The sequence below is a fragment of the Chelonoidis abingdonii genome, chromosome 7 (assembly GCF_003597395.2).
Source record: "Chelonoidis abingdonii isolate Lonesome George chromosome 7, CheloAbing_2.0, whole genome shotgun sequence".
In the NCBI taxonomy this organism is placed as follows: domain Eukaryota; kingdom Metazoa; phylum Chordata; order Testudines; family Testudinidae; genus Chelonoidis; species Chelonoidis abingdonii.
In genome coordinates this window covers 2,155,611-2,177,822 of record NC_133775.1, presented here as the reverse complement: position 1 = coordinate 2,177,822, position 22,212 = coordinate 2,155,611, and the positions used below count along the sequence as shown (strand labels likewise).

The 22,212-nt window shown below is 60.0% G+C and overlaps 1 protein-coding gene across 1 annotated transcript in view; it reads right to left on the bottom strand.

Annotated features, from left to right (window-relative positions):
* Positions 1-3,396: 3,396 nt before the first annotated feature.
* IPO13 (importin 13) overlaps positions 3,397-22,212 on the bottom strand; it is a 51,699-nt gene continuing 32,883 nt past the window's right edge. The window contains exons 8-19 of the mRNA XM_075068260.1: positions 21,577-21,603; positions 20,702-20,836; positions 19,917-20,060; positions 19,312-19,392; positions 18,505-18,642; positions 16,958-17,054; positions 15,002-15,054; positions 5,730-5,796; positions 5,505-5,563; positions 4,895-4,984; positions 4,351-4,532; positions 3,397-3,884 (exon numbers count right to left, since the gene is read on the bottom strand). Of these exons, the coding sequence (XP_074924361.1) occupies positions 3,788-3,884; positions 4,351-4,532; positions 4,895-4,984; positions 5,505-5,563; positions 5,730-5,796; positions 15,002-15,054; positions 16,958-17,054; positions 18,505-18,642; positions 19,312-19,392; positions 19,917-20,060; positions 20,702-20,836; positions 21,577-21,603 (1,170 nt within the window). The 3' untranslated portion in view covers positions 3,397-3,787. The remainder of the gene's footprint in view (positions 3,885-4,350; positions 4,533-4,894; positions 4,985-5,504; positions 5,564-5,729; positions 5,797-15,001; positions 15,055-16,957; positions 17,055-18,504; positions 18,643-19,311; positions 19,393-19,916; positions 20,061-20,701; positions 20,837-21,576; positions 21,604-22,212) is intronic.

The following is a 22,212-nucleotide window of genomic DNA, read 5'->3' as shown; positions in this document are numbered from 1 at the left end:
TGTTTCACCCCCCACCCCCACCCCCAGCCAGAGAGGTAAGGAGGCAGCTCCTGGAATAACCCTCGCCTCCCCACCCCAGCCAGGCTGGGCACTGGGCGTAAACAGGGACTCTGCATCCCACTCCTCACAGCCTTTGGACTCCAGAGTCACTGGGAGTAATGGGCTCAGCGGACTTGGGTGGGGTGGGAGGTTGAGGATGGGCAACACCCAGGCTTGGAGATGGGGGTTGGGGTGGGGGGACCCATCCTGAGCCGCACACAGGGACATCAGAAACACAAGACTCCTCCTATGAGAACAGGAGGGGCTGCAGGTCAGGAGTTAGGGCTAGGCTAGCAGGGGGCTGCGGGTTGGTATTGAGGGGCACTGTCAGAGCTGGGGGAAGCCCAGGTCCGGGCTAGCAGGGGGCTCTGGGTCAGGGTGGGGGGCAATGGTAATGCCAGCCAAAGTCAGGCAGCAGAACAACAGAGGCTGGGAGTGGCGGGGTGGGGTCGCAGGCAGAGCTGGGGGGTGCACAGAGGGCCCCAGCTCTCACTCAGCAGCTGGAATAACTCGCTCCCTAAAGCCGTGGAGTCTCCCCACCCCGGGCTTCAGAGGGCCTGCAGCAGGGGCAGCAAGCAGGCTTCTGGGGGTGGGACGCAGAGCCATGTGCTTGTGTCAGGTCTAGTCACAGCTTCTCAGCTCTGGGTCTAACCTGGCCGGGGCAGGCAGGTCCCGCGGGGGCAGGGCCAGGGAGCCCTGTGGCCTACGGTGGGGTGGGGTACAGGACTGATCGCTCAGCTGCAGGGGGCCTGTTCAGGGGAACCCAAGGGCCCCATCCTGCCACAGCCCTGCTGACCAGTGTGATCTTACTGTGTTCTTTGAATGCTGAGTGGGGAGTGTTGGCCTGGGAAGGTTGCAGGGGAGTTTTGCTGGGACTGTCTGCATTGGGGAAGGGAGACTTTCCTTGAGGGGTACCACCTGGCCAGCCCGGGAACCTGGACAAAGGGTGGGGGAGGAGCTGGGGGGAGGCTGAGTGAGAGGCTGGAGGGAGTTTTCAGTTTGGAGCTGGCTGGGAGACTGAAGGGGAGCCCACCCGGGGTTCTGGTCTCCCTGGTTCCCCAGATGGACCTAACTGAGGGGTCCTGTTGTCTGTAGCGGCAAGGCCTGTCTTGGACTGTGCTTGTGTCATCTAAATAAACCTTCTGATTTACTGGCTGGCTGAGAGTCACGGTGAATCGCAGAAAGCCGGGGGTGCAGGGTCTTGACTCCCCTGGCCCCACTCCGTGACAACCAGTTACCCCTGTGCACACCTGCATGTGGGTCCAGGAGCTCTCGGCACTGCCTGGTGTGGGGGAGTGTGGGGGCAGAGTTACAGGGACTGTTTTAAGGTGTGATACACCCTTGATGTGACCCACGCAGGCAGTGTTTAGGACACCAGCCCCCCCTCTACTCCCCAGGCAGGCAAGGGACCGCAGCCCACCCAGCTGGGCCAGGCCCATAGGGCTGCGCTTGACTCTAGGTTGGCATGTGCCCACTAATGAGCCAGCTGGTGCTGAATGTGCCAACAAGCTAGACACCTGCTGTGAACGCTGGCGTGTCTAGTCCCTGCCGTGCCACAGGGGCTCCCCATACCACGTGAGCTGCTGTGAGTGGCAGAGGAGGAGATACCGGCTGGATGCCGCAGGGCCAAAGAATGGTCAGTGCCCAGCTAACCAGTGCAGCGCCTCATGATCTTTGAAAAGTCATGGCGATCGGGATACTGGAAAAAGGCTAATGTAGCGCCCGTCTTCAAAAAATGGGAGGAGGAGGATCTGGGGAACTACAGGTCAGTCAGCCTGCCTCACTTCAGTCCCTGGAAAAATCACAGAGGAGGTCCTGAAGGAATCAGTTCTGAAGCACTTATTTGACATTGGTGAGGCCCCATCAGAAGTACTGTGCCCAGTTTTGGGCCCCACCCTACAAGGAGGATGTGAAAAAATTGGAAAGAGTCCAGCGGAGGGCAACAAACATGATTAGAGGGCCCGAGCACATGATTGTTTAGTCTGCAGACGAGAAAATTGAGGGGGGATTTGATCGCTGCTTTCAACTACCTGAAAGGGGGTTCCAAAGAGGATGGATCTAGGCTGTTCCCAGTGATAGCAGGTGGCAGAACAAGGAGCAATGGTCTCAAGTTGCAGTGGGGGAGGTTTAGGCTGGATATTAGGAAACACTATTTCACTAGGAGGGTGGTGAAGCACTGGAATGGGTTACTAGGGAGGTGGTGGAATCTCCTTCCTTAGAGGTTTTTAAGGCCTAGCTTGACAAAGCCCTGGCTGGGATGATTTATTTGGGGTTGGTCCTGCTTTGAGCAGGGGGTTGGACTAGATACCTCCTGAGGTCCCTTCCAACCCTGATATTCTGTGTTTCTATGAAACCCACATGGCCTTCTTGTACCTGTGGCTGGAGAGAAGCTAGTGAGGCTGGAATGAACCAAGCAAAAGGGCCAACTGGCAGCATGTGTGTGCTGTTCCATGTGACTGGGACCCCCGCCCTGCTTGTGCCAGGCCCCAAAGCCACGCCTGAACCCCACTTATCACAAGAAGGGGTGGGGCTGGGCCCAGCTGAGGTTCAGGCCTTGGGGTGGGGCCAAGCTGGATTGTATTCTCACAGGCTGGGTGAGCATGCAGCCCTGGGGAGGATGGGCCCTGCCCACCCCTGGGCACCCTACACCGATCTCTCAGAGGGCTGAGGCATAGCTGTGCCCATCCACTGGACGACAGAAGGAGCTGCTGGAGCAGCTCAGCAGTGGCGCACTCCTCTGCTTTGACTGGCCACAGGGTGGTTATGAAGAGAAGGGCTCTCTGGGAACTGGGCATCACTGGTCCATAACCACACTTCAGCCCTACACTTGGGGTGGCACAAGAGATGCTCCAGCAGCCTTAGCCCCTGTGAGAGCTGCCCCCCACCAGAGCAGATGGACAGACAGCCAAGTCTTCGCCTGCTCTGCTGCAGGCTGCTTTGGCTAGTGCTGAACTGCAGTCAGATGCAGCGGCTGCTTGCTCCGTTCTCAGATCAGTACCTGCAGCACGGCCACCAGCTCTCCCAGCCCTGGCCTGGTGCTTTTCCTCAGGCTGCTAGACAGGTCCCAAGCCGCCACCTCTAGGGTGAAGCCACACCAGCCTCATGCTGACTGCCCTTGGCTCCCAGGCCCCCGAGCCTGGTTGGAGAGCTGCAGAGTAAGGACCAACAAGCCAAACCCCTGGCAGACAGGAGCTCCCAGCACCCCTGTGTGCTGAGCTCCTCTTCCCCGGGGTTGCAACCTGAGCACCCCCTGCTGGCCATGTGCAGAGGGGTACCAAGTGGAGAGGGGAGGCTCTGGGGGATGCCCCTGGCGCTGTACTGAGCAGGGACCCAGACAGAAGAAACACAGCCACAGCGTAGAAATATCCTGACTATAATTAGGTGCAGAGCTCCCCCAAACCACACACACATGGCCAGAGGGCAAGGGCCCTGGTGCGGGACAGTCACCACCATGGACACGCTAGGGGCGGCCTCCTGCCGGGACTCCAGCCCACGGGAAGGGCAGTCACTGTGCCAAGTCCGTCTGTCCAGCCTCCCCGCCATGTCCTGCAGCCGCTGCTGCCCGCTCCCAGCCCCTGCGGGGAGCATGCTGGGGGACCGGAGGACAGTAGCTGAGCAGCGTCCGGAGCGGGTTACTTCGAGGTGGAGGGTTATTCTACGAGCTGGATTGCAGCAGGGCAGGGAGGACGGGGCTGCCGTGCGGGGAAGAGCTGGCCTGGGCAATCCATCTGCTTTCCCGGCGGGGCTCTCAGTAGTCGGCTGTGTACTCTGTGCCATGTAGCCCCCGGCACAGCAAGGTGAACTCCTTCACCATCTCCTTCACACGCCTCTTGTTCACGCGCTCTCTGCTAACACGGAGACAAGGACACGTGTGAGCCAGACAGACTCTGACAATACTCACCTGTGGCCCACAGCCAGCTCACTGCCCGTGGGACCTGCAGCACCAGCGTGGCAGAGCCAAAGGGGAGAACAGACGGGGGCAGCACGCAGAGCTAGGGGGGGCAGCGGAGGGGCTCCCCTTGCGGGGCTGGCTGGCATGCAGAGCCGGGGGAGGGGGCGCCCTTTGCAGGGCGGCTGGCATGCAGAGGGGCTCCCCTTGCGGGGCTGGCTGGCATGCAGAGCCGGGGGTGGGGTGGCGGAGCGGTTCCCCTTGGGGGGCCGGCTGGCATGCAGAGCCGGGGGGGCAGGGGACTCCCCTTCCGGGGCCGGCTGGCAGGTGTGCAGAGCAGCCTGGGGGGGGGGGGGAGTTGGCTCCTGCCAGGGGCGCCTCCCCTCTGGGATCACACTGTGGGCTCCTCGGTTCAGTCCCACCTGAGGATCTGCTGGCTGAAGGTGTCTTTCTGCTCTGGGCTGAGGCGGGCCGAGGGGAAGCCCTCCTGCTGCATGGCTGCCTTCATCCAGACACTCAGGTAGCTGAAGCAGTGCTTGCTCAGGGCGAAGAGGATCTCTGCAAAGTGATCCATCAGGCTGCGGGAGGCCTGGCCCCCAATGCCCTGCAAAGCACAGACCTTGCTGAGCGCATGCCAGAGGAGCGCCTGACTGGTAGCACCAGCCAAGGGCCCGATTTTTGGGGCCCCTTCTCCTGGGGGGAGCCCTGGTGGAGCATCACCCAGTGCCCCAAGAACACATTGCCCAGGGCGCAAGGAGCTGCAGGGACAGTGCAGACCCATTTGCGCGAGTGGGAAGACCCGCCAGGCACAGGCCCACACAGTGAGGACTCAACACTTGGCCAAGGCCTGCTGAAGGGAAGCTACGTTGGCAGGTGAACATGCCCCAGGGCCCTGCCCTCCAACTCCTGTAGTGCCCCAGGGCCCTGCCCCTTCCCTCTCCCCCACTCCAGGGCCTGCCCCCTTACCTCCAGCACAGCCTGCAGCAGCTGCTTGCCATTCTCATGCACCACCTGCCCCACAGGGGGGACTTCTCCACACCGAGGCAGCAGCTCTGTCTGCAACAGGACCCGGGGAGTTCAGTCTGGCCCCAGACACCAGCCCTTCAGGCAGCACCCAAGCAGCGAGCCGGGAGAGCCGCCATTCCCACACCCCCAGGGCACGGGGCCCCCAAGCCCTTCCCCTTTAGCCCCTCCTCCGTAGTGGGGTCAGTGAATTTGGAGCAGACCCCAGGGGGCCCAGGACCCAAAGAAGCAGGACGTCCAGTGCCAGCACCCTGCCGCTCCTGCAGAGCCAGGGGGAGGGGCACAGAACATTGCACAGCAGGGCCTGGCTGCTTACTGCAGCCAACCCCAGGGCGCAGGGGACCCAGCTAGGTTCTGGCCACCAAGTCCCACAGCTGCAGCAGGAGAGGAGCCCTGGTTATCTAGCCTCCTCCAGACCCAGGGATGGGGCCCGTCGGCCTGGGGCCCCCAGGGGACTGCATGGGAACAGCTTCCCCCAAGCAGACCCCTACAGTCACCTTGGAGTGCAGCTACGCAACCACCAGCGGCCACAAAGGGAAGCCACAGTACTCACAAAAAAGCCACAGGAAGCTTTGACAGTCAGGGCCTCAGGGAACTTCAAGGAGAGAATACCTGAGGGGCAGAAACCACCAGGGTTAGCAGCCAGAAGAGCCACCACCCCTCCCCAGTCCTCTCCAGGACACCCCTGCAGCTCCCTGCAGGCTCCCCACAAGGGGGAGGCGGTTCCCTAGAGAGGTTGGGGCTGGCTGCCACGGCCCCTGCTGCCAGGGCTACTCACCACACTGGAACACCGCTTGGACGTCCAGGCTGCTGCAGAAGAACAGGTCAGGCTTTCTTTTGAGAGCCTGCAAAGCAGAGACAGGGCCACAATAACCCGCTCTGCAGAGCCAGCAGACACAGCGAACCCAGAGCTCGCTGCTGTCCCACCACCGGGCACACACTTACCTGGCACAGCCAGTCTGCAGAGCAGCTTTCCCACAGCAGAAAGGGGAAAACCCATTCCCCCCCCCCCCAAAAAAAACACCCATCGAGCCCATCCTGGTGCTCCCTAGGCCCCAGGACTCTGTGGTCAGCGGCCATGGCTGTTCCGTGCACACTGCTGGCACACGGACGCAGACAGAGCTCCTCTCTTCCCACCGTGGCAGAGGGACGCTGCCAGGGCCGAGCAGAGCCTGGCTCAGCAGGGGGCAGTGAAACACTCCGGTTTTGGCCACCTCTTTTCTTATGAAGAGAGGTTTCCCCTGGGGGTGGGGTAAACAGAGTTTACCGGGTCAGAGCAAGGGCCCTGCTTCCAAGGCTGAACAGGTCACCCCCCTACACCTTGGTTCTGGGGCTGGGGGCCAGAGATGAATGGGGCATGACTGGAGAAGGGGAGGCAGCTCTAGACTGCTTGGCATCTCCTGAGCAGCAAGCGGTTCTGAAGTGTGAGGAGCTTCGGCCTTCTGCTGCCTGGTGGGCTCAGATGTTGGCTGTTCAGCTGCCCCCACTTGCAGGAGGGATGCCCTAAGCCCTGGCATGCCAGGCCACCCCCGCCGGGACCCGGGGCCTTCAAAGAAGAGGCACGGGATGTGTGTCACCATTTAATGGGAAATGTAGATATTCAACCCAAGCTGCTCCAGCGTGGACCCAGCGTGAGAAAGCCAAGAAATTCCCTGATCCCAGAGCACTCCCATGGCAGGAGGGACTGGCCGGGCAGAGTCGTGCCATTTCCACAGCTTGCAAGGGAGCCTGGAGGACATGCATTCTGCTGGCCTAGCTAGCACCCAACACAGCCTGCCAGCACCACGGACAGCGCAGCAGCTGACCATCCTTCCCAGCCTGGTCACAGCAGCACCGGGAGAGCAGCTGCAGCTCTGTGCCCAGAGAAACCCCTACCAGCAGACAGGCCTCATGCCCTTTGCACACAGCCGGACAAACACCATCCGGGAAACCGGCTTCTGCCCCCGCTGGGCATTTGACCAGCCTCACGCTGAGCAGCGGGCCCAGCTACTGGGGCAGACGCAGACCCAGACACCTGCCGCTGCCCGATTCCCATTGCCTGGGATAATGCCAGCCCCTCAGCATGCTGCACCCGCTATCCCAACAGACTGCCCCTGCCCTTCTCACAAGCTCCACCCTGGCCTGAGGATCTGCAGCGTGTCACCAGCCCTGAGCCAGCAGTGACAGGCCAGCCATGAGCTGTGCTCCTCTACTGCTGTGACTGGGGGGCCTGATGATGTAGGTGTGTATAGACAAACAGGATGCAGCTCTCCATGCCAGCCAGAGGCCCTGTCTGCTCGCAGGGCAGTGGGAAAGGCTGGGACGTCTACCATAAAAAATAAAGTGGCTCCCCTAGCACGGCTGTGGTGACCACACGGAGCTCTCCCCAGACAGCAGCAGGCTGGCTGGCGCAACATCCCTGCGTTACAGGCCAGGCCTGTGTCTGCAGGAAGTTGCAACTCCCTGTAGGATGGCATGGAAGTTTTGAGCTCTGGAACATGAGGACTGAGACCCCTCATTTCTAGCACAGTGTCACTGCAGCTGTTCTCATCAAAGGGGACATCAGCCTCTGCTGATGGGCAGCTGTCTGCATGCACGACCTGCTGCTGTGACTGCACAGGTTACACTTAACCAGCGTTTCACACTGCACAGACTGACCTCTCACGCTACAGGAATTGTCCAGGGACACAGGCCCTACGCGGTCTGTCCGCCCAAAGGACAGGTGCTATACATCAAGCAGCGCAGCCTGCGGCTGGAACTAGCAGATTTCTCTGCACTGGTTTGGGGCAGCTGACTTACCTGCCTCCACCTCAGCCATGTATCAGTGATGCCACAGGGACAAAGCTCAGTGTAACATTTGGATGATCCATTATATTCCTCGTATGTAGGCACAATATCCAGGTGCATCCATGCACACCCCGTGCATTACCCAGGAAGGGATTCACACCACACACCTGAGGCAGGAGACCCTTACTGGGTTTATTCTAGAGCGAGGAATAGATTTGACATGCGCTGAGACCTGTGCAGGCCTCCCCTACCCAGCGAGCTCTGCGGGACACCTCCATCCACCTGCCTGCAGGCAGGAACATGCACACACTCCAAGCACCAGCCCTGTTCGGCTACGACCCCACTGGAACAGAAGGCCCACGGCAGGCCCACATCAGCTGACTCAGACTCACACTGCAAGGCTAAAAATTGCTGTGTAGACATTTGGGCTCAGGCTGGACCCCCTCTCTCTGTGGGGTTCCAGAACCCGGGTTCCAGAACCCAGGTTCCAGCCTGCGCCCGACCATCTACACAGCCATTGTACAGCTCCACAGCCTGATCCCAAGTCAGTGGTACCCAGGTCCAGTGTGGAGTTGTGTGTAGACGTATCCTCCGGGCCATGCTGGCACCTAAAATCCCAGAGAACCGCCACGGCTCTGGAAGGGTGCAGGCCACCCCACAGCAAGGCCCAGGAAGGGAGCGGAGCAGTAAAGCAGAGGAGGAAGGCAGGCAGGTTGCTGCCCGAGGCTTGGCCATAGGAGGCTCTGTCCTCCTCGGGGCAAGGCCAATGGGAGTGAGACAAGTCCAGGAGAGGGCTCCGGGCGCACGCTGCACAGAGAGCAGAGCCTTGGACACGCTGCCCCTTAGTGCAGTGGCCACAGGGCTGTCCTGTCAGACAAGGCAGAGCCGCTCCCTTTGGAGGATGGGGTAGGGCACAAGGAGGAAGCAACCAGCTCTTGATGGACAAGGCAGGTGGGAGCTGACCCAGGCAGGGCCCCCGGCTCCATGGGCGGAGATGGAGAAGCATTTTTAGGAGGCTCACAGGAGCCATGGTGAGAACACAAGGGGTCAAGCTGAAACTCCACTTCTCGACAGGCCCTTGTGAGTGGGCCTGACGTGAGCAGCTGCCCACATGGGCTCTGTGGCTGAGCTCCAAGGCAGCAGTAGTTCCTACAGAGCCCCATAGCTGGGCCCCTACTAAACTCAGTTTGGGGGAATCCCCACACCCCTAAGGATGAAGGCTTTGAGTTTCATGCCATGGAAAGGGTGCTCAGGCTGCCGATGGCTTGTGTGAAATGGCTTCTCCCACAGGGATCAGCTGAGAGATGGGAGCAGCCAGCCGACCTCCAGCCCATTAACTTCAGCAGTTCCACCTCCACTGCAGCATGGCTCCTGCCACAGGGGAGTCTCTGCAGACAGAGGCCTTGGCCCAGCAGGGGAAGGCAATGAGAGTTACCCCCATTCAGTACCCTCTGATCTACCTGGGAAAGGTATGCCCGTGCCCTAACCAATGGAAGGGGAAGGTGTGTGCTCTCCACGGCTGGAGGACACACCGGAGCTGCTTGCTGAGCTGGGACAGAGGCCCCATGTGAAGCAGCATTGCCGAGGGTTGCAGGATTCAGCTGAGCAAAGGGCTGTTCCGCTCATCCCATCTGCCTAGTTCCAGCTTCCCATGGACACAGGGGGCCAGGCTGGTCCGATGGGCACGCTCTACTTGGGCTGAGACGCGGAGAGCCTGGGTCCTGAGGAAGAAACTCTTGGGGCTGCCCAGGCAATAACAGGCACCTGTTGCCCAACTGTGACATCCTGTTTGAATCAAGAGTGGTGGAGAAAGTGCAGAGGGGCTGGGCCCTCGGCTCGGAGCCTGGACTCTCTCTGGGAGCTCACGCCCCGGTCCTGCCCCCTTTGGGCCAGCTGACATCTGCTCGGATTCTGGGTGAGGCTTCCTGGAAGTTACATTACTCCCCAGCAGCCCCTATCCCAGAGACTGGCAGAGAGAGGAGGAAGGTCTGGAGGGGCCTTACCTGCAGCACAGTCCGGAGACCCTGGCCTGCTGTGACAGATGGACAGGAAAGGCAGGCCTGGGACATGCCTGGGAGGCACTGGTGAATGGAAGGAGGGGCACTGCTGAACCAGGAACTGGGCCCCCAGGCAGCTCAAAGCTTGGGAAGTTGCCAGAGTACGCATCTTCCTGCTGCTGACAGCTCCGCTAAGACAGAGCCAGTGGCAATGAGGGCTGCCCAGATAATGAAAAACATGGCCAGTCCTCGTCCTCCAGGCTAGGGCCTAAGGTGAGAGGTGAGTCTGATCTGTGTCCCACAGGGCCAGCGTAATGCAAAGGAGGTAGGGAGGCCCCATGCTGGTGTTGGAGCAACTGCTCCCACATTCACTGCTGGGTCTGAGCAGAAGGCAGAGCCCTCAGCCAGAAACCCAAACTTTCTGGGTGGCTTCAGACCCGAGGCATCCACATTGGTCTGGAGGCACAAGTGCTTCTGGACCTTATAAAGCACAAGGCGGACATGGGCAGTGGCTTGCTCAGTTCAGGAGGAGACACTAATCCCAGGCAGAATAATAGAGAAGCAGGCCTTGGTTCAGTGGATAAAGAATGGTGATGTACTCAATGCCAGACAGCATGGCTTTATGGACAGCAGGCTCTGCTACACAAAGCGCATTTTGTTCTTTGCTGAGATGCCAAGTCCGGCTGGTAAAGGTGAGGGCACAGATAGAATATTTCGACTTTTGTAGAGGTTTGGAATGAAATTTGGATTAAAAACTACCACTACACACCTTCAAGAAAGCACATGATAAATGGATTAAGAACTGGCTAACTTCTTTCTCCTCCTCAGTACCCTAAAGATCCATGTTCTAGAAACAGTGCGGTTAATATGGGGGAACCCAAGATTTCAGGAATCTGTTGCTCTCTCACTTCTGGTGTGTAGAGTGCTTTTATAGGCTGGCACCTAGAATACTTGGGTCAGTATAAGTGAAAAATATAAATATAAATATATAAACAGGAGTTATAAATAAATGACTGCTAGGAGCTGGGTCTGGATCATTTGATAACTGTCCAGTTCTTTCCATCTGAGGATATTGGGCTAGCTGGACCACTGGTCTGACCCAGTCTGGCCGTTCTCATGTTGTCATGTTCTTGAAGAAAAGAATTGCCTGGCTGACAGATCTCATTGAATGGAGTGTTTCTAGTGGGGTCCCCCAGAGACCGGCTCAAGGCATCACCGTCAGTTGGTTGGAAATAAACACAAAATCACTGCTGAGCAGATCTGTGGGTGGCACGAAGTCTGGCAACATGTTAAGTAATGAGGACAGTCATATGGAGCAAACTGGATGGCCTGGCAAGCTGGGCCCAGAGAACCAAACTGTGCTTTAATGCAGCCGAATGCCAAGTCATCCATCTGAGAACAGGAAATGCCAGCCACCCCTGCAGCCTGCAGCTGTATCCTGGAAAGCAGGGCCTGGAAAAAGGATCCCGTGGTCACAGCGGACAAACCACTCAATAGGAGCTCCCAGTGCCCTGCTGTGGCACAGAGGGATAAAGCCGCAGAAGAGCAGGGAGTGAGAGAACAGCAGGAACTGCAGCTCTGTACGCAGCATTGGCACGACTCACATTGGCACACTGGGGGCCACATGTTTAAAAGGATGTGGAAAAACTGAAGAGGGTGCAGGAAAGAGACTCTGTTTGGAGGGCTAGAGGAAATGCCTGACAGTGAGAGATTTAAAGAGCTCGGTCTGTTCAGTTTATAAAAACAAAGGCTGACAGTTGACCTGACAACTATCTCTAGGTACCTTCCCGGGGAGAAAATCCCAGGTACTGAAAGGCTCTTGAACTGAGCAGAGAAAAGCTGGCCAAGGATCCAGGGCTGGAAGCTGAAACTGGACAAATTCAATCAGAGATCAGGCCAGGTTTCGAACGGGGACCATGATTAACCGCTGGACCAAAGCGCCAGGGCAGGGGTGGATTCTCCATCAGAAAACTGCTGCACTTGGATGTGGTGAGTGAGGCTGTCCAGGCCCACAACATCAGATCAACTCCTGGAAGCACAGTCCTCAGGAGGGGGAGATTTTGCTTTCCTCTGCACAAGGCAATTCCTCCAAGTCTTGGGTTTGGGCATGTGGAGAGCTGCCTTGGCCTTCTGTCTAGAGAAAGAGGCAGCCAGAAAAGAGGTGGCAGCTACGGGAGGCTGCATGAAAACATGTGGCCTTCAGCCACAACGTATGGTGGAGAAATGCTGTGCCCCATGCCCGAGAGCCTGCCGTCCTAGAGGGGGATGCATGGGGCTGCAAGAGGGGGCGAGGAAGGGCCAGGGGGTGACGAGCATCCAACAGATGCTGAGGCAGAGGCTGGCTTTGGGAGGAGTGGGGTGCAGTCGCTGCATCTCCCACCTGAGCCTAACAGCTACCCCGGTGCGGAGTCCTTCCCTCCACTGAGAGATGCTGGTAGAAGCAGACACGGTGCCAGCTGCCAGCAGTGCTCCTGGGGGCAGGAAGGCTGGGCGCGTGGGCATCTACCAGGTTCTGGCAGGGCTGGGGCAATGGCTAGGGAAACGTGCTCATTCCGGCCTCGGGAAGCCAGTGGGTGTGGCACTATCTAGGATGGGCAGAGGGCACTGCATGAGCATCAAAGGATGGAGTAGCCAGGCTGCGCCTTTGCTGCATCCCTGCACAGAGGAGGGGTCACCACAGCTTGGGAGGGCTCAGAGGAGACCCAACATTTTCAAGACACTGCCACTGTCTTATGACTCATGGATTTCAATGGGAAGCGACCAGCCCCTGGGAAGTCCTTCTCACGCAGGTGGGTAGAACTAGGCTGGGGTCAGAAGGCCGAGTTTTGAAACACCACACTTACGTATTGGTTTTCATTACAACAGTGTCAGGCAAAGCGAGTCTGTGAAACGCAAGATAATTCACCGCCCACTCCTTTGCCAGCTCCACCCACTAGAGGGGGCAGCCAGACAATCTACAGGGGAAAGCCAGGGTGGGCAGGAAGTTGGCAGGGAACTGGTAGCCGGGAATGCTAGGAAGAGCTCAAGAGGGCTGCCAGGACAGCCCCTGTACTAACCGCCCCGTTCCAGCACCAGCCAGTTCTGCACTTGAAAGAACTGGGCACATTTCAGAGGCAGAAGGCAGCAATCCCAGACACTCCGCTGTGCCCAGGCCCCAGCTGCCCAGTGCTCTTGCTGGCTGCAAGGCTACAGCAGCTGCGGCAGGGGCTGGGAGGAGGTGCACAGCTGGAAAACAAAAGCCAAGTGGTGACTGGGCTTGTATTGGTCTATGCTAGGGAGCGGAGCCCAGTGAGGAGCAGCGCAGGACAGACATACTGTATCTACAGCCCACTGCAGCGTGTGCTCCAGCCAGGCGGGTTTGTGGGGCCAGACATGCGCTGGCGCATCACTGTGCAGGCAGGCAGAGCCCCTGTAAGAACATCACACTGGAGGAAGCAGCTGGTGCCAGCATTCCCCCCAGAGGCACCATGCACTGGAGGGGGTCAGGGGTTGTGACTCGCTGACTGGCCTGGCTCCCCTGGACCAGCAGGTGCAGTCTCGATCCACTCCCAATGGTGGACATGGTCACAGTGAGTGAACCAGCCAGGCGGGACCCACACACGACTCAGGACCATGGGGACTGCTCATCACAACTGTGTCCAGACCAACCCCACCCCACCCCAGCGATTGCCTAGGCCAGGCCAGGCCATGGCCACCATGTCTGTAGGGCCCTGGGGCTGGGACCCCGCCAACCCAGTCAGGAGGCTGCTCCATCCGCCAGTTCAGAGAGGCCCGGCCCTGTCTGAGGTACCTGCATGGCTCCTGGCAACGCGGGCACACATCAAAGGCCTAGCCATTTTGTTACTGAGGAGAGCCGCATGCCAGCTCCTTGGTGGGGTTTCTTCAAACCCACCACGATGGAGAGGCCCAGACCAACTCCAGGCCCTGGTGAGGGGTCCCCCTGTCCTGGGAAGCTGGAGCGGCACACAGCATAGTGCCTGGAGGCTGCCCTCTCCCTGCAGAGGGTGTTAGACGTTCTCTTGGGAAGCTGGTGGGGGGCGAGGCACCAGCATCCTGTGTCTCCCCCGACAGCTGTATATACACACCAGCATAACAAGATTCCTGCCTCTGCGCAGCCCTGTGCTCCAGCCCCTCCAAACCATGGGCGTTCTGACAACCGGGCTGGCTCGGACACTGCTCCTTGTGACGGCAGCCAGCGCTGCCTCTGGTGAAGCACACTCCAGGCGCGGTGGCCTTTCACACTGCCATGCCGGCAGAGCCAACAGAGCCGCAGCTCTCAAAGCTCTGTGTGGCCCGCCTCTGGCGGGCAGGCGGCTGCCCTCAGCTCGAGACTCAGCAGCCAAGAGAAAGGCACTCAGCCCAGACATATGAAGAGGGGTGGCCAGCGCATGTTGTGTCAGAGACCTGCAGACACCAACTCTGCCGTCCCTGGGACAGACAGCCCTGTCTCCTCCCGTGCCAAAGAGCCAGGCAGCATCTCCCCATGAGGCTTCAGGGCCTGCCCTCAGAAACTGCATTTCTAGCACCACCCTGCTGGGCTCGGGTCTTAGCCTCCCCGAGACGGTGCCCCAGAACTGCTGCCAGCGTGAGAGCAGGCTGCAGGAGGGCAGCACGGAACAGGTGCAGGGCTCTACCTGATCCAGACGCCAACCTCCAACAGCAGGAGCCCTGCCCAGGCAGCACAAGAGGCTCCCTGGACCCACAGGGCAGACAGGCTGATGCCTAGCTGCCACCACAGACATCTTGCTCCCATTACCAGACGGCTCCAGATCGAACCCCAGATGCAGCTCCCCCTGCAGGCGTGCAAGGAGACTGCCTTTCTAAAGGGCAGTTTGGGGCCACGCTGCGATGGCTGGGGGCAAGAGACCTCTGTCCCCCATGAGAGAGCCATCTAGCTAGGCTGGTCTCGGCTCCAGAGGATCTCCCACCTGGCAGAGAGGCAGCCGGAGGAGTGGAAAACGCTCTAGTTTTCTGTAGAACAAGTCTGAGCTCAGAGCAGTGTGAGGTATCCCGTCCCAGCTCCAGCTGCCCCCCCACCCCGGATTTCGCCGGGAGGCAGCAGCTCTGAAGCTCCTGCAGAGCAGGGCATTGCCTGGGGGGTGGCGAAAAACCCAGAACTAAAGGAGAATGTTTTGTTTTCAACTTCCACGGAAACAGATGGAGAAACTCGATATTCAACTAAAAGGAAAAAAACGTTGTCAACAGAAAGCTAAAAATAGGTTTAAATTGAATTAAATAAGAGAAAGAGAGAGAACAGAAAGTGAATGAATAAGAAACTAAAACACACCTGTGCCAGGAGTTGCATAAATGAATCAACAATATCAGGATGATCCCTGGGCCCTAAAAATATAATAAAGATGTAACTTAAGAGAAAATCATACAAACAGCAACTCAACATCATATAGTTATGTGATACGGAAAGAATTTACAAGTGAAAACAGGAGTGTGGGGGGACGGGGGAGGAGTGCGAGGGGAAAAGAGGGGGGACATGAGCAGCTTGAAGCAAGTTAAAGAAACAAAACATACAAAAATCATGAAACTGGAGAACCCAAGAACAAAAAGAAACCGCAAAGGAAAGGATCCGAAGCCCCCAGGGACTGCGGCCAAGCGCCTGGGAGAGCTCTTCATGTCTCAGAGAGGAGGGGGAGTGGAAGGAGAAGCGGGGGGCTCGCTGGGCACCATCTCCATAAGGAGAGTTAGAGCGTTTGCACTGGGGGACTGAACGGGAGTCTGCAAAACCATTTGGTCCTGAAAAATAGCTACAAATAAATGACAAACCTCAGCAAATGCTCAACAGGCCAGGAGGGGGCTCAGGCTCCCGCACCCAAGTCACCGGAGCCTCCGGAACAGCTACCCTCCCTGTCCCTGCTCCCCAGCCGCTTGGCTGGCTTTGCGATCCACTCTGTATGCAGGAACCCGACAACCGGCTCCCCGCGTCCCTTCCGTGCTAGCACTCACAGCTTCGAGAACTCCATGGCACGACCACCTGGCCTCTGACTCTACACAAGCCTCTGTCTGCTAACACAGGTGAGGCATTCAGTCCAGCTCCCTGCGCAGGCATGGCCAGCATGCATGCAGCATCCATTTGTTTGGCTCAGGGCTGTTTGCCACAGAACATGGGGGTGAAGCCCCCACGGGCGGGGCAGTGGGCTGCACTCGGGCAGGCGGTCTCCCCTGGTGCTGGGTCGCTCACTTCCCAGCCCTTTGAAACGGGTGAGGCTCTCTACCCCCCGCTCCTCAGAGTTGGGATCATCGCTGCCCTGGGGTGTGCCGTGCCCACTACGACCTGGGCCAAGAGCTTCTACTGGCCATAGACCCCCCACCCGAGGTTGCTCCCGCTGACATCAGCAGAGTTCTGCACAGACTTCCAGGGAAGCAGGCCTAGCCAGTTGCCAGAGACCCAGAACTAGATCATTAGCACAGGCCCCTCGCCCCAGCAAGCCCCTGAGGACTCAGGGCACACCACCAGGGAGGGCCCTTGCCTCGCCCCAGTGCAGAGTTTGCCTGCATGTCCCCAAACCCGCTCGGGGCAACACACAGCACAGCCAACACGGTCTGAAAGGCCAGGGGCCCCATGCACCCGGTTCCACCAGTGGGAGAAAGCGGAAAGGGCTGGCTCCAGAGCTTCCAGCTCCACCACACACCAGGGGACCAGAACTCTTGAGAGCTCAGCTCTGGGCTGGGTCGGGGCGACCCTGCCCCACGGAACCCAAGCTGTGGGGTCGGCCCAGGGAAGGGGAACAGGAGCTTTGAAGAGGGATGTCCCTGTCTACTCCTGCACCTGCTGGGTGCCGGGGCGGGCTGATTAGAACGCCACTGGCCTGTGAGAAGAACCCCAATATCAACTTTACATTAACCCTTTGGTGCCAGCCAGCGTGCCTCGTCCCATGAGAGCAGCACAGGCACGGCTAGAACTGCCAGCGAGGCCGCTCCCCACTTCAGGGCACCCTCAACCCTGGACTGAGGCCCTGCTTTCCTGCAACGGACACCAGCCCCCTGGAACGTGCTCTCAGCGGCTTGCGTGGGGCTGGGCTGTGAGCTGAACTCTCAGTTCTGTGATGCGGGAGGAGATGCCCGTCACTTCCACTGGGCCAAAGGGGAAGGGACCTGCCTCCCAGGAGCAGAGGGGGCCCCGTGAGCTTGGCTAGGAGTGAAAATGGCCATTCCTGGGAAGACACTCGAGAGCCCATGCACATAACAGGCTGATCAGGCCCCCAGCAGGAGGGAGAGCTCGTACACGTACCTTGCTGGAAGAGGGTGAGCGTGACGGAGGTGACGAGCAGAAAGAGGGCTTTGATGGGAGGGAAGTGGGCAGGCTCATGTGCAAAGATGTGAACCAGCTGGAAGAGAGAGAGGGATGGAAGCTATGGGTGGCCTGTGACCCACCCAGGGCTGCAGGGCGCCCAGATGGAGCTGCGAGCCTAGCTGCAGGCTTTGTCCCAGCAGCAGGCGCTCTAGCCCAGCACGCAAAGCGATGCCTGGCCTGCGTCCAGATTGGATGGTGTAAGGAGGTGCCCTGGCTCCCTGCCGCACCTGAGGGGGAAGAGCCAGAGCAGGCACCTCCGTGGGCGGAGCCAGTACCGCCTGTTCCCGCCCCCCAGAAGTCAAGGGGCGGGACAGGAAGTATAAAAGCCAGGGCCCAGAGCTCAGTTGAGCCCAGGACGCCGAAGAGTACAGACCTGGAGGCCTGAGCTCCCGCTCGGCCCAGCTTGCCTTGTGCTCACTATCCCGAGGAGCGCTGGCTGGACCTACCTCGGGCCCAGTATCCAGAGGAGCGCTGGCCAGACCTACCTCGGGCCAAGTATCCAGAGGAGCGCTGGCCGGACCTGCCCCGTGCCGGGTATCCTGAGGACCCTCAGCCTGAACTACCCTGCACCCACTGGCCGGAGGAGCCGCCAGAGCCTGCTACCCCCCAGTTCTCCGAAGAACCTATGGTCTGGGACCCACCGGACTGCGCCGACGGAGGACAGGTACCGGGGAGGGGGAAGTTGGAAGTAGCCCGGGGGTGGCTGACGACAGTCAGGCTGCAGAAGGCCCCGAGCCTATGGCCGTGTGTATCGGCCAGGATCCCCACCGATCACCCTGTCAGTGTGTTTCGGGTCGGATCCCACTGACCGCCTTAGCGGCAACCGCCGCTACCAGGGCCCCGGGCTGGAACGCAGAGGAGTGGGTGGGCCTGCATTCCCCCTGCCACCCGTAACCGGCTGGCAGAATCCCCCCTTCACCCAGAACCCCTGAGCTGTGCTACGGTTTGTTTGGTGCCTGCCCTGCCTGAGGGCCGGGGCCCCTAGACTTTGTTACCGCTCTGCCCTGCCTCAACAGGCCCGAGCCTGAACTGTTTGTGGCCCCGCCCTGCCTAAGGGCCAGGGCCCATAGACCTAATTTGCTTGACCCTCAAGTACAGGACCGGCGTGGAACCCATCCCGCTGCCTAGAAGGAGGCGCCCTGGCTCCCCGCCGCACCTGAGGGGGACAAAGCCCGAACCGACGGGCTTACAGATGGGCAGAGAGACCCCTGCCCTTCCCCGCTTACAGGGTGCTGGAGGCCAAGGGAGCAGCTGTGTGCTCACCTCGACAACACAGCGTGCACTCCGAGGTGGGGGGATCAGCCCGCAACAGGAGGGCTGGATCATGAGGCCTGCATGGGATGCCCTCGCACAGCAGGAGCAAGGGAGGCAACTGGAGAGAAGAGAAGAGGCCAAGCCAGCAAAAACAGCAAGTGGGGTTCTGGCCCCAGCTCTGAGATCCCAGCCCCTGGCACACGCTGGGGGCCGTGCAGTACTGCACTTACCTGCCGAGTGAGATCCAGTGCAGACGCTTGGGGGATGGTGCTGTACATCTGACCCAGCATCTCACACAGCTGGGGAACCATGGGGGCAAAGTCGTCGAGCAGGGTCTTCACGGACTTCTCAAAGATGGCGCAGACAGACTGCCGAGAGGAGGGGCCTCGTGAGTCACACTCAGAGCACACACCCAGCACCGCGCAGGGCAGAACTGGCTTGAGGGAGGGAAGGAGCCAGCATTACGGGCTCAGAGACAGCTAGACGGAGAAGCATGCTGCATTGTGCAGATCAACTCCACTGGCAATGCACCTCCCTCCCCACAGTATCCCAGCCCTGGGCTCCCCCACCCACAGCTCTGCCGGTGCCCCTCGCTCCCGACCTGCAGCCCCTGCCAGCCCCACCCTGGGCTCCCCTCAGCTCTGCTGGTGCCCCTCACTCCCGACCCACATCCCCTGCTATTCCAGCCCTGGGCTCCCCTCAGCTCTGCTGGTGCCCCTCACTCCTGACCCGCATCCTCTGCTAACCCCGCCCTGGGCTCCCCTCAGCTGTGCCGGTGCCCCTCACTCCCGACCCACAACCCCCTGCTAGCCCTGCCCTAGGCTCCCTCACACAGCTCTGCCAGTGCTCCTCACTCCCGACCCGCAATCCCCTGCTATCCCTGCCCAGGGTTCCCCCAGCTCTGCTGGTGCCCCTCAATCTGCTGAACAGAAAGGCTCTGCCCACAGCAGGTGACCAGTGGTGTCACCCAGCACCCTGCTCGCTCTGGGTGAGGCTGCAGTGTGGCACATCAGTCTGACCCAGCAGGTGCCAGTTACCTCCACCACCTGGGCATCGTTTAGCCACTTGCTCAGAACTTTCTGGATGAGCTGGAAGACTTGCTGCAGAACCACCACCACCTGCCAGGGACGAGATGGGACGGCTCAGTCACTCGGCTGTACTGCACCCAGCTGCCCTACGCGGAGTCCCTGTCACGGACAGGGCTCTGCCCACGTCCAGGGTTCGTGGGTGTTAAACAAGGCCCAGACCCAAACCTTTGCCATTCAGAGACTGCGACACCCTTTCCTCCCCTACACCAGGCAGACGCCTCCCCCACTAGGTGGGCAACCCACAATGCAGCCACCAGCCAGAGCAGCCCATGAGGATGCTGCTGAGGAGAGGCGAGGAGGGAAGCAGTGCAGCTGGGTTCCCCTAGCACCATCATCCACAGGACATGACCTGCGGTAGCTGCCTCTCCCTTTGCCTGGCTGTACCAGCCTCATGCTGCCAGCCGGTAGGGGCGGCTCCGGCTGGGCTGCAGGCCAGCTGCTCCGTGGGGGGTGAAGGTGGCAGTGAGTGTGCCCCAGCAGGGCTGCCCTTCGCCCAGAGCCTGTTGCTAAGGGAGGGTGAGGAAGTGTTGGAGCCTAACATCTGCTACACCCACCGGGTTGGGTCCCTGCGGCACAGGCAGCTTCTTGACCTCTGTGTTCTCGTGGTCGTCATCATGGTGGCTGATGTCCAGCGTGGTGAAGAGGTTGGAGAGCAGGCCCAAAATGTGGATGATGGCCAGTTTGTTGGAGGGGTTGGGCTGGCAGGGGAAGCAAAGCCATCAGTCCCCCCGGCCTGCACGTGGGACAGAGCCTCTCCCAGCCCAGAACCGCACCGGGATTCCCACAAACAGCCCTGCCCAAGTCACTTCCCACATCTGGTCAATGTGCCCCCACCTTCATCCCACTACACCCTCCCACCAGCACAACTCCCAGATGGGGAGCCCCGTATGCTTCCCCTGGAAGAAGCAAGTCCCAGCTGTTGGCAGCGGCTGGAGGCAGGGACGCTTACTGTGAGCCAGGCCAGGTGGCAGAGCTAACAAGCAGCCCGTCTGGCACCAGTGTGCCCTATGACACCCTAGGGAGGTGGCATGGGCTTCATGTGGGACGTCTCCGAGGAGCTAGGGGATTGCTGCCCATGAGAGCCCAAGGAGTCTCTGGTGTGAGGGATGGAGGCTCGCAGATCCACCGGTGCAGAGGGGACGGCAAAGGCAACCTGCACCCCAAGGGCCGGCCCCATGGCAAGGGCCCTGCACCTCTGGGTCTGATGGGGGGCTATGCCAGAAGGAAAAGCACCTTTTGTTCAGCAGCTCCTCCCTCCAAAGGGAGCCTTGGCCAGCTGAGCTGGGAGCGGGGCTGGGCTGGCCAGAGAGAGGAGGAATCCCAGGGGCTGGTGACTCACTGTTTCGTCAGCCAGCTTTTCCAGCTGCTGGATGTAGGGAGTGATGAGAGAATGCAGGTTCTTCAGGATCTCCTCCACTTGCAGCGCCGAGAGCAGGAAGCCCAGAGCCTGCATCAGCCACATGCACTGACTCGTCTGGGGAGAAGATTTGGGGGACAGGTCACAGCCCAGCACACACTGCGGTCAGCACTCTAAGAGCTCTGGGCTGGGGGAGAGGCCATGGGACTCTGAAGTGCTGCAGCACTGGGCCGGGACCGAGAGGCCCAGCACTGACTAGAATATGCTAGAGGTGCCTGCCCCAAGCTGAGTAGAGAGGGACAGACACCTCCATGGCGCAAAGAACAACAAATGTCCTCCAGCTGCCCCTGCCTCTGCTAACTCATCTCTGGGGTGACATCTGCCCTCGGCCTGCCTGCTGAATGGGAGAGGTGGAGAAGCTCCAGGCTGGACAGAGGGGGAGACCTGCCATCCCCTCAGGCCGGGGTGGCTGGTAGGCAGCCCACAGAGCGGCAGGGAACCATCACAGACGTTAAGGGCAGAGGAACTGTGAGGCCCATTCCAGTCTGGCCCCGTGCATCGCACCGAGGAGCATTTCCCTTTCTGCAATGTGCTTTGCTGCCAGGTCAAGCTAAGGAGGCAGCCTGGAGACGAACTGTGCCGCAGAGGCAGCTGTTAGGTCTCCCACTCCTCCTCGGGAGGGACCACGCCTTCCCAAGACAGCCAGCGCATGGCAGCTGCCTCGGGCCGCCCCCATCCTGGTCTTGTCCCGTTCTGCCTTGCCAGGATGCTGAGCTGTGCTGCGGGACCAGGGCCCCTGGGGGAGCCTGGCTCTGGGGGCTAGCGCACTACCAAGGAGGGGAAGAAGGACGCCTTACCTTGTGGATCTGCTTCATTAACACATCCTAAAGGGAGGGAGGGAGAGAGAGAGAGAGGGGCTGAATGTCAGGAGTGCCCTCCCCCATTGCCAGGGGAGAGCAAGTTACAACTGCTGACCAAATTCAACTCTGTGCCACTCAGCAGACGGGAGCAGTGTGCGGCTCTCCATACACCCAAGCACTGAGCAGGGAGCACTGCTGGGGCCCCCTCACAACCAGCAGGAGGAGGAGGAGTTAAATCCATCTCTCTGTCCCAGGCAGGGCCTCCTGAGCCAGGACAGGGGCTCTCCAGCCGATTCCCTTCCCCTGTGCAGTACCGGGCGCTGGGGAGCCCCAGGGTTGGGTCAGAGCACAGCAGGATGGCAGGGCCCAGACCCTGCTTCCCTTGGTTCCATCTGAACACGGCTTGTTCACCGTGGGGCTGAAACTGGCCAAGCTCTGGAGTCCCAGGGGCTCGCACCTGCTGGCCCTAGCAGTCCAAGACCCAGAGGAAGGTGGGCGGTCGAAGCTTTCCCGCTGCACCTGACCCCATGCTATGGCCCAGCTATGTGGCTGGATAACTCAAACCACCCCCAGTCTCACAGCTCTCCCAGTGTGGGACGTTCTGATGCCAGCTGTGCACCAGTCTGTGCTCTG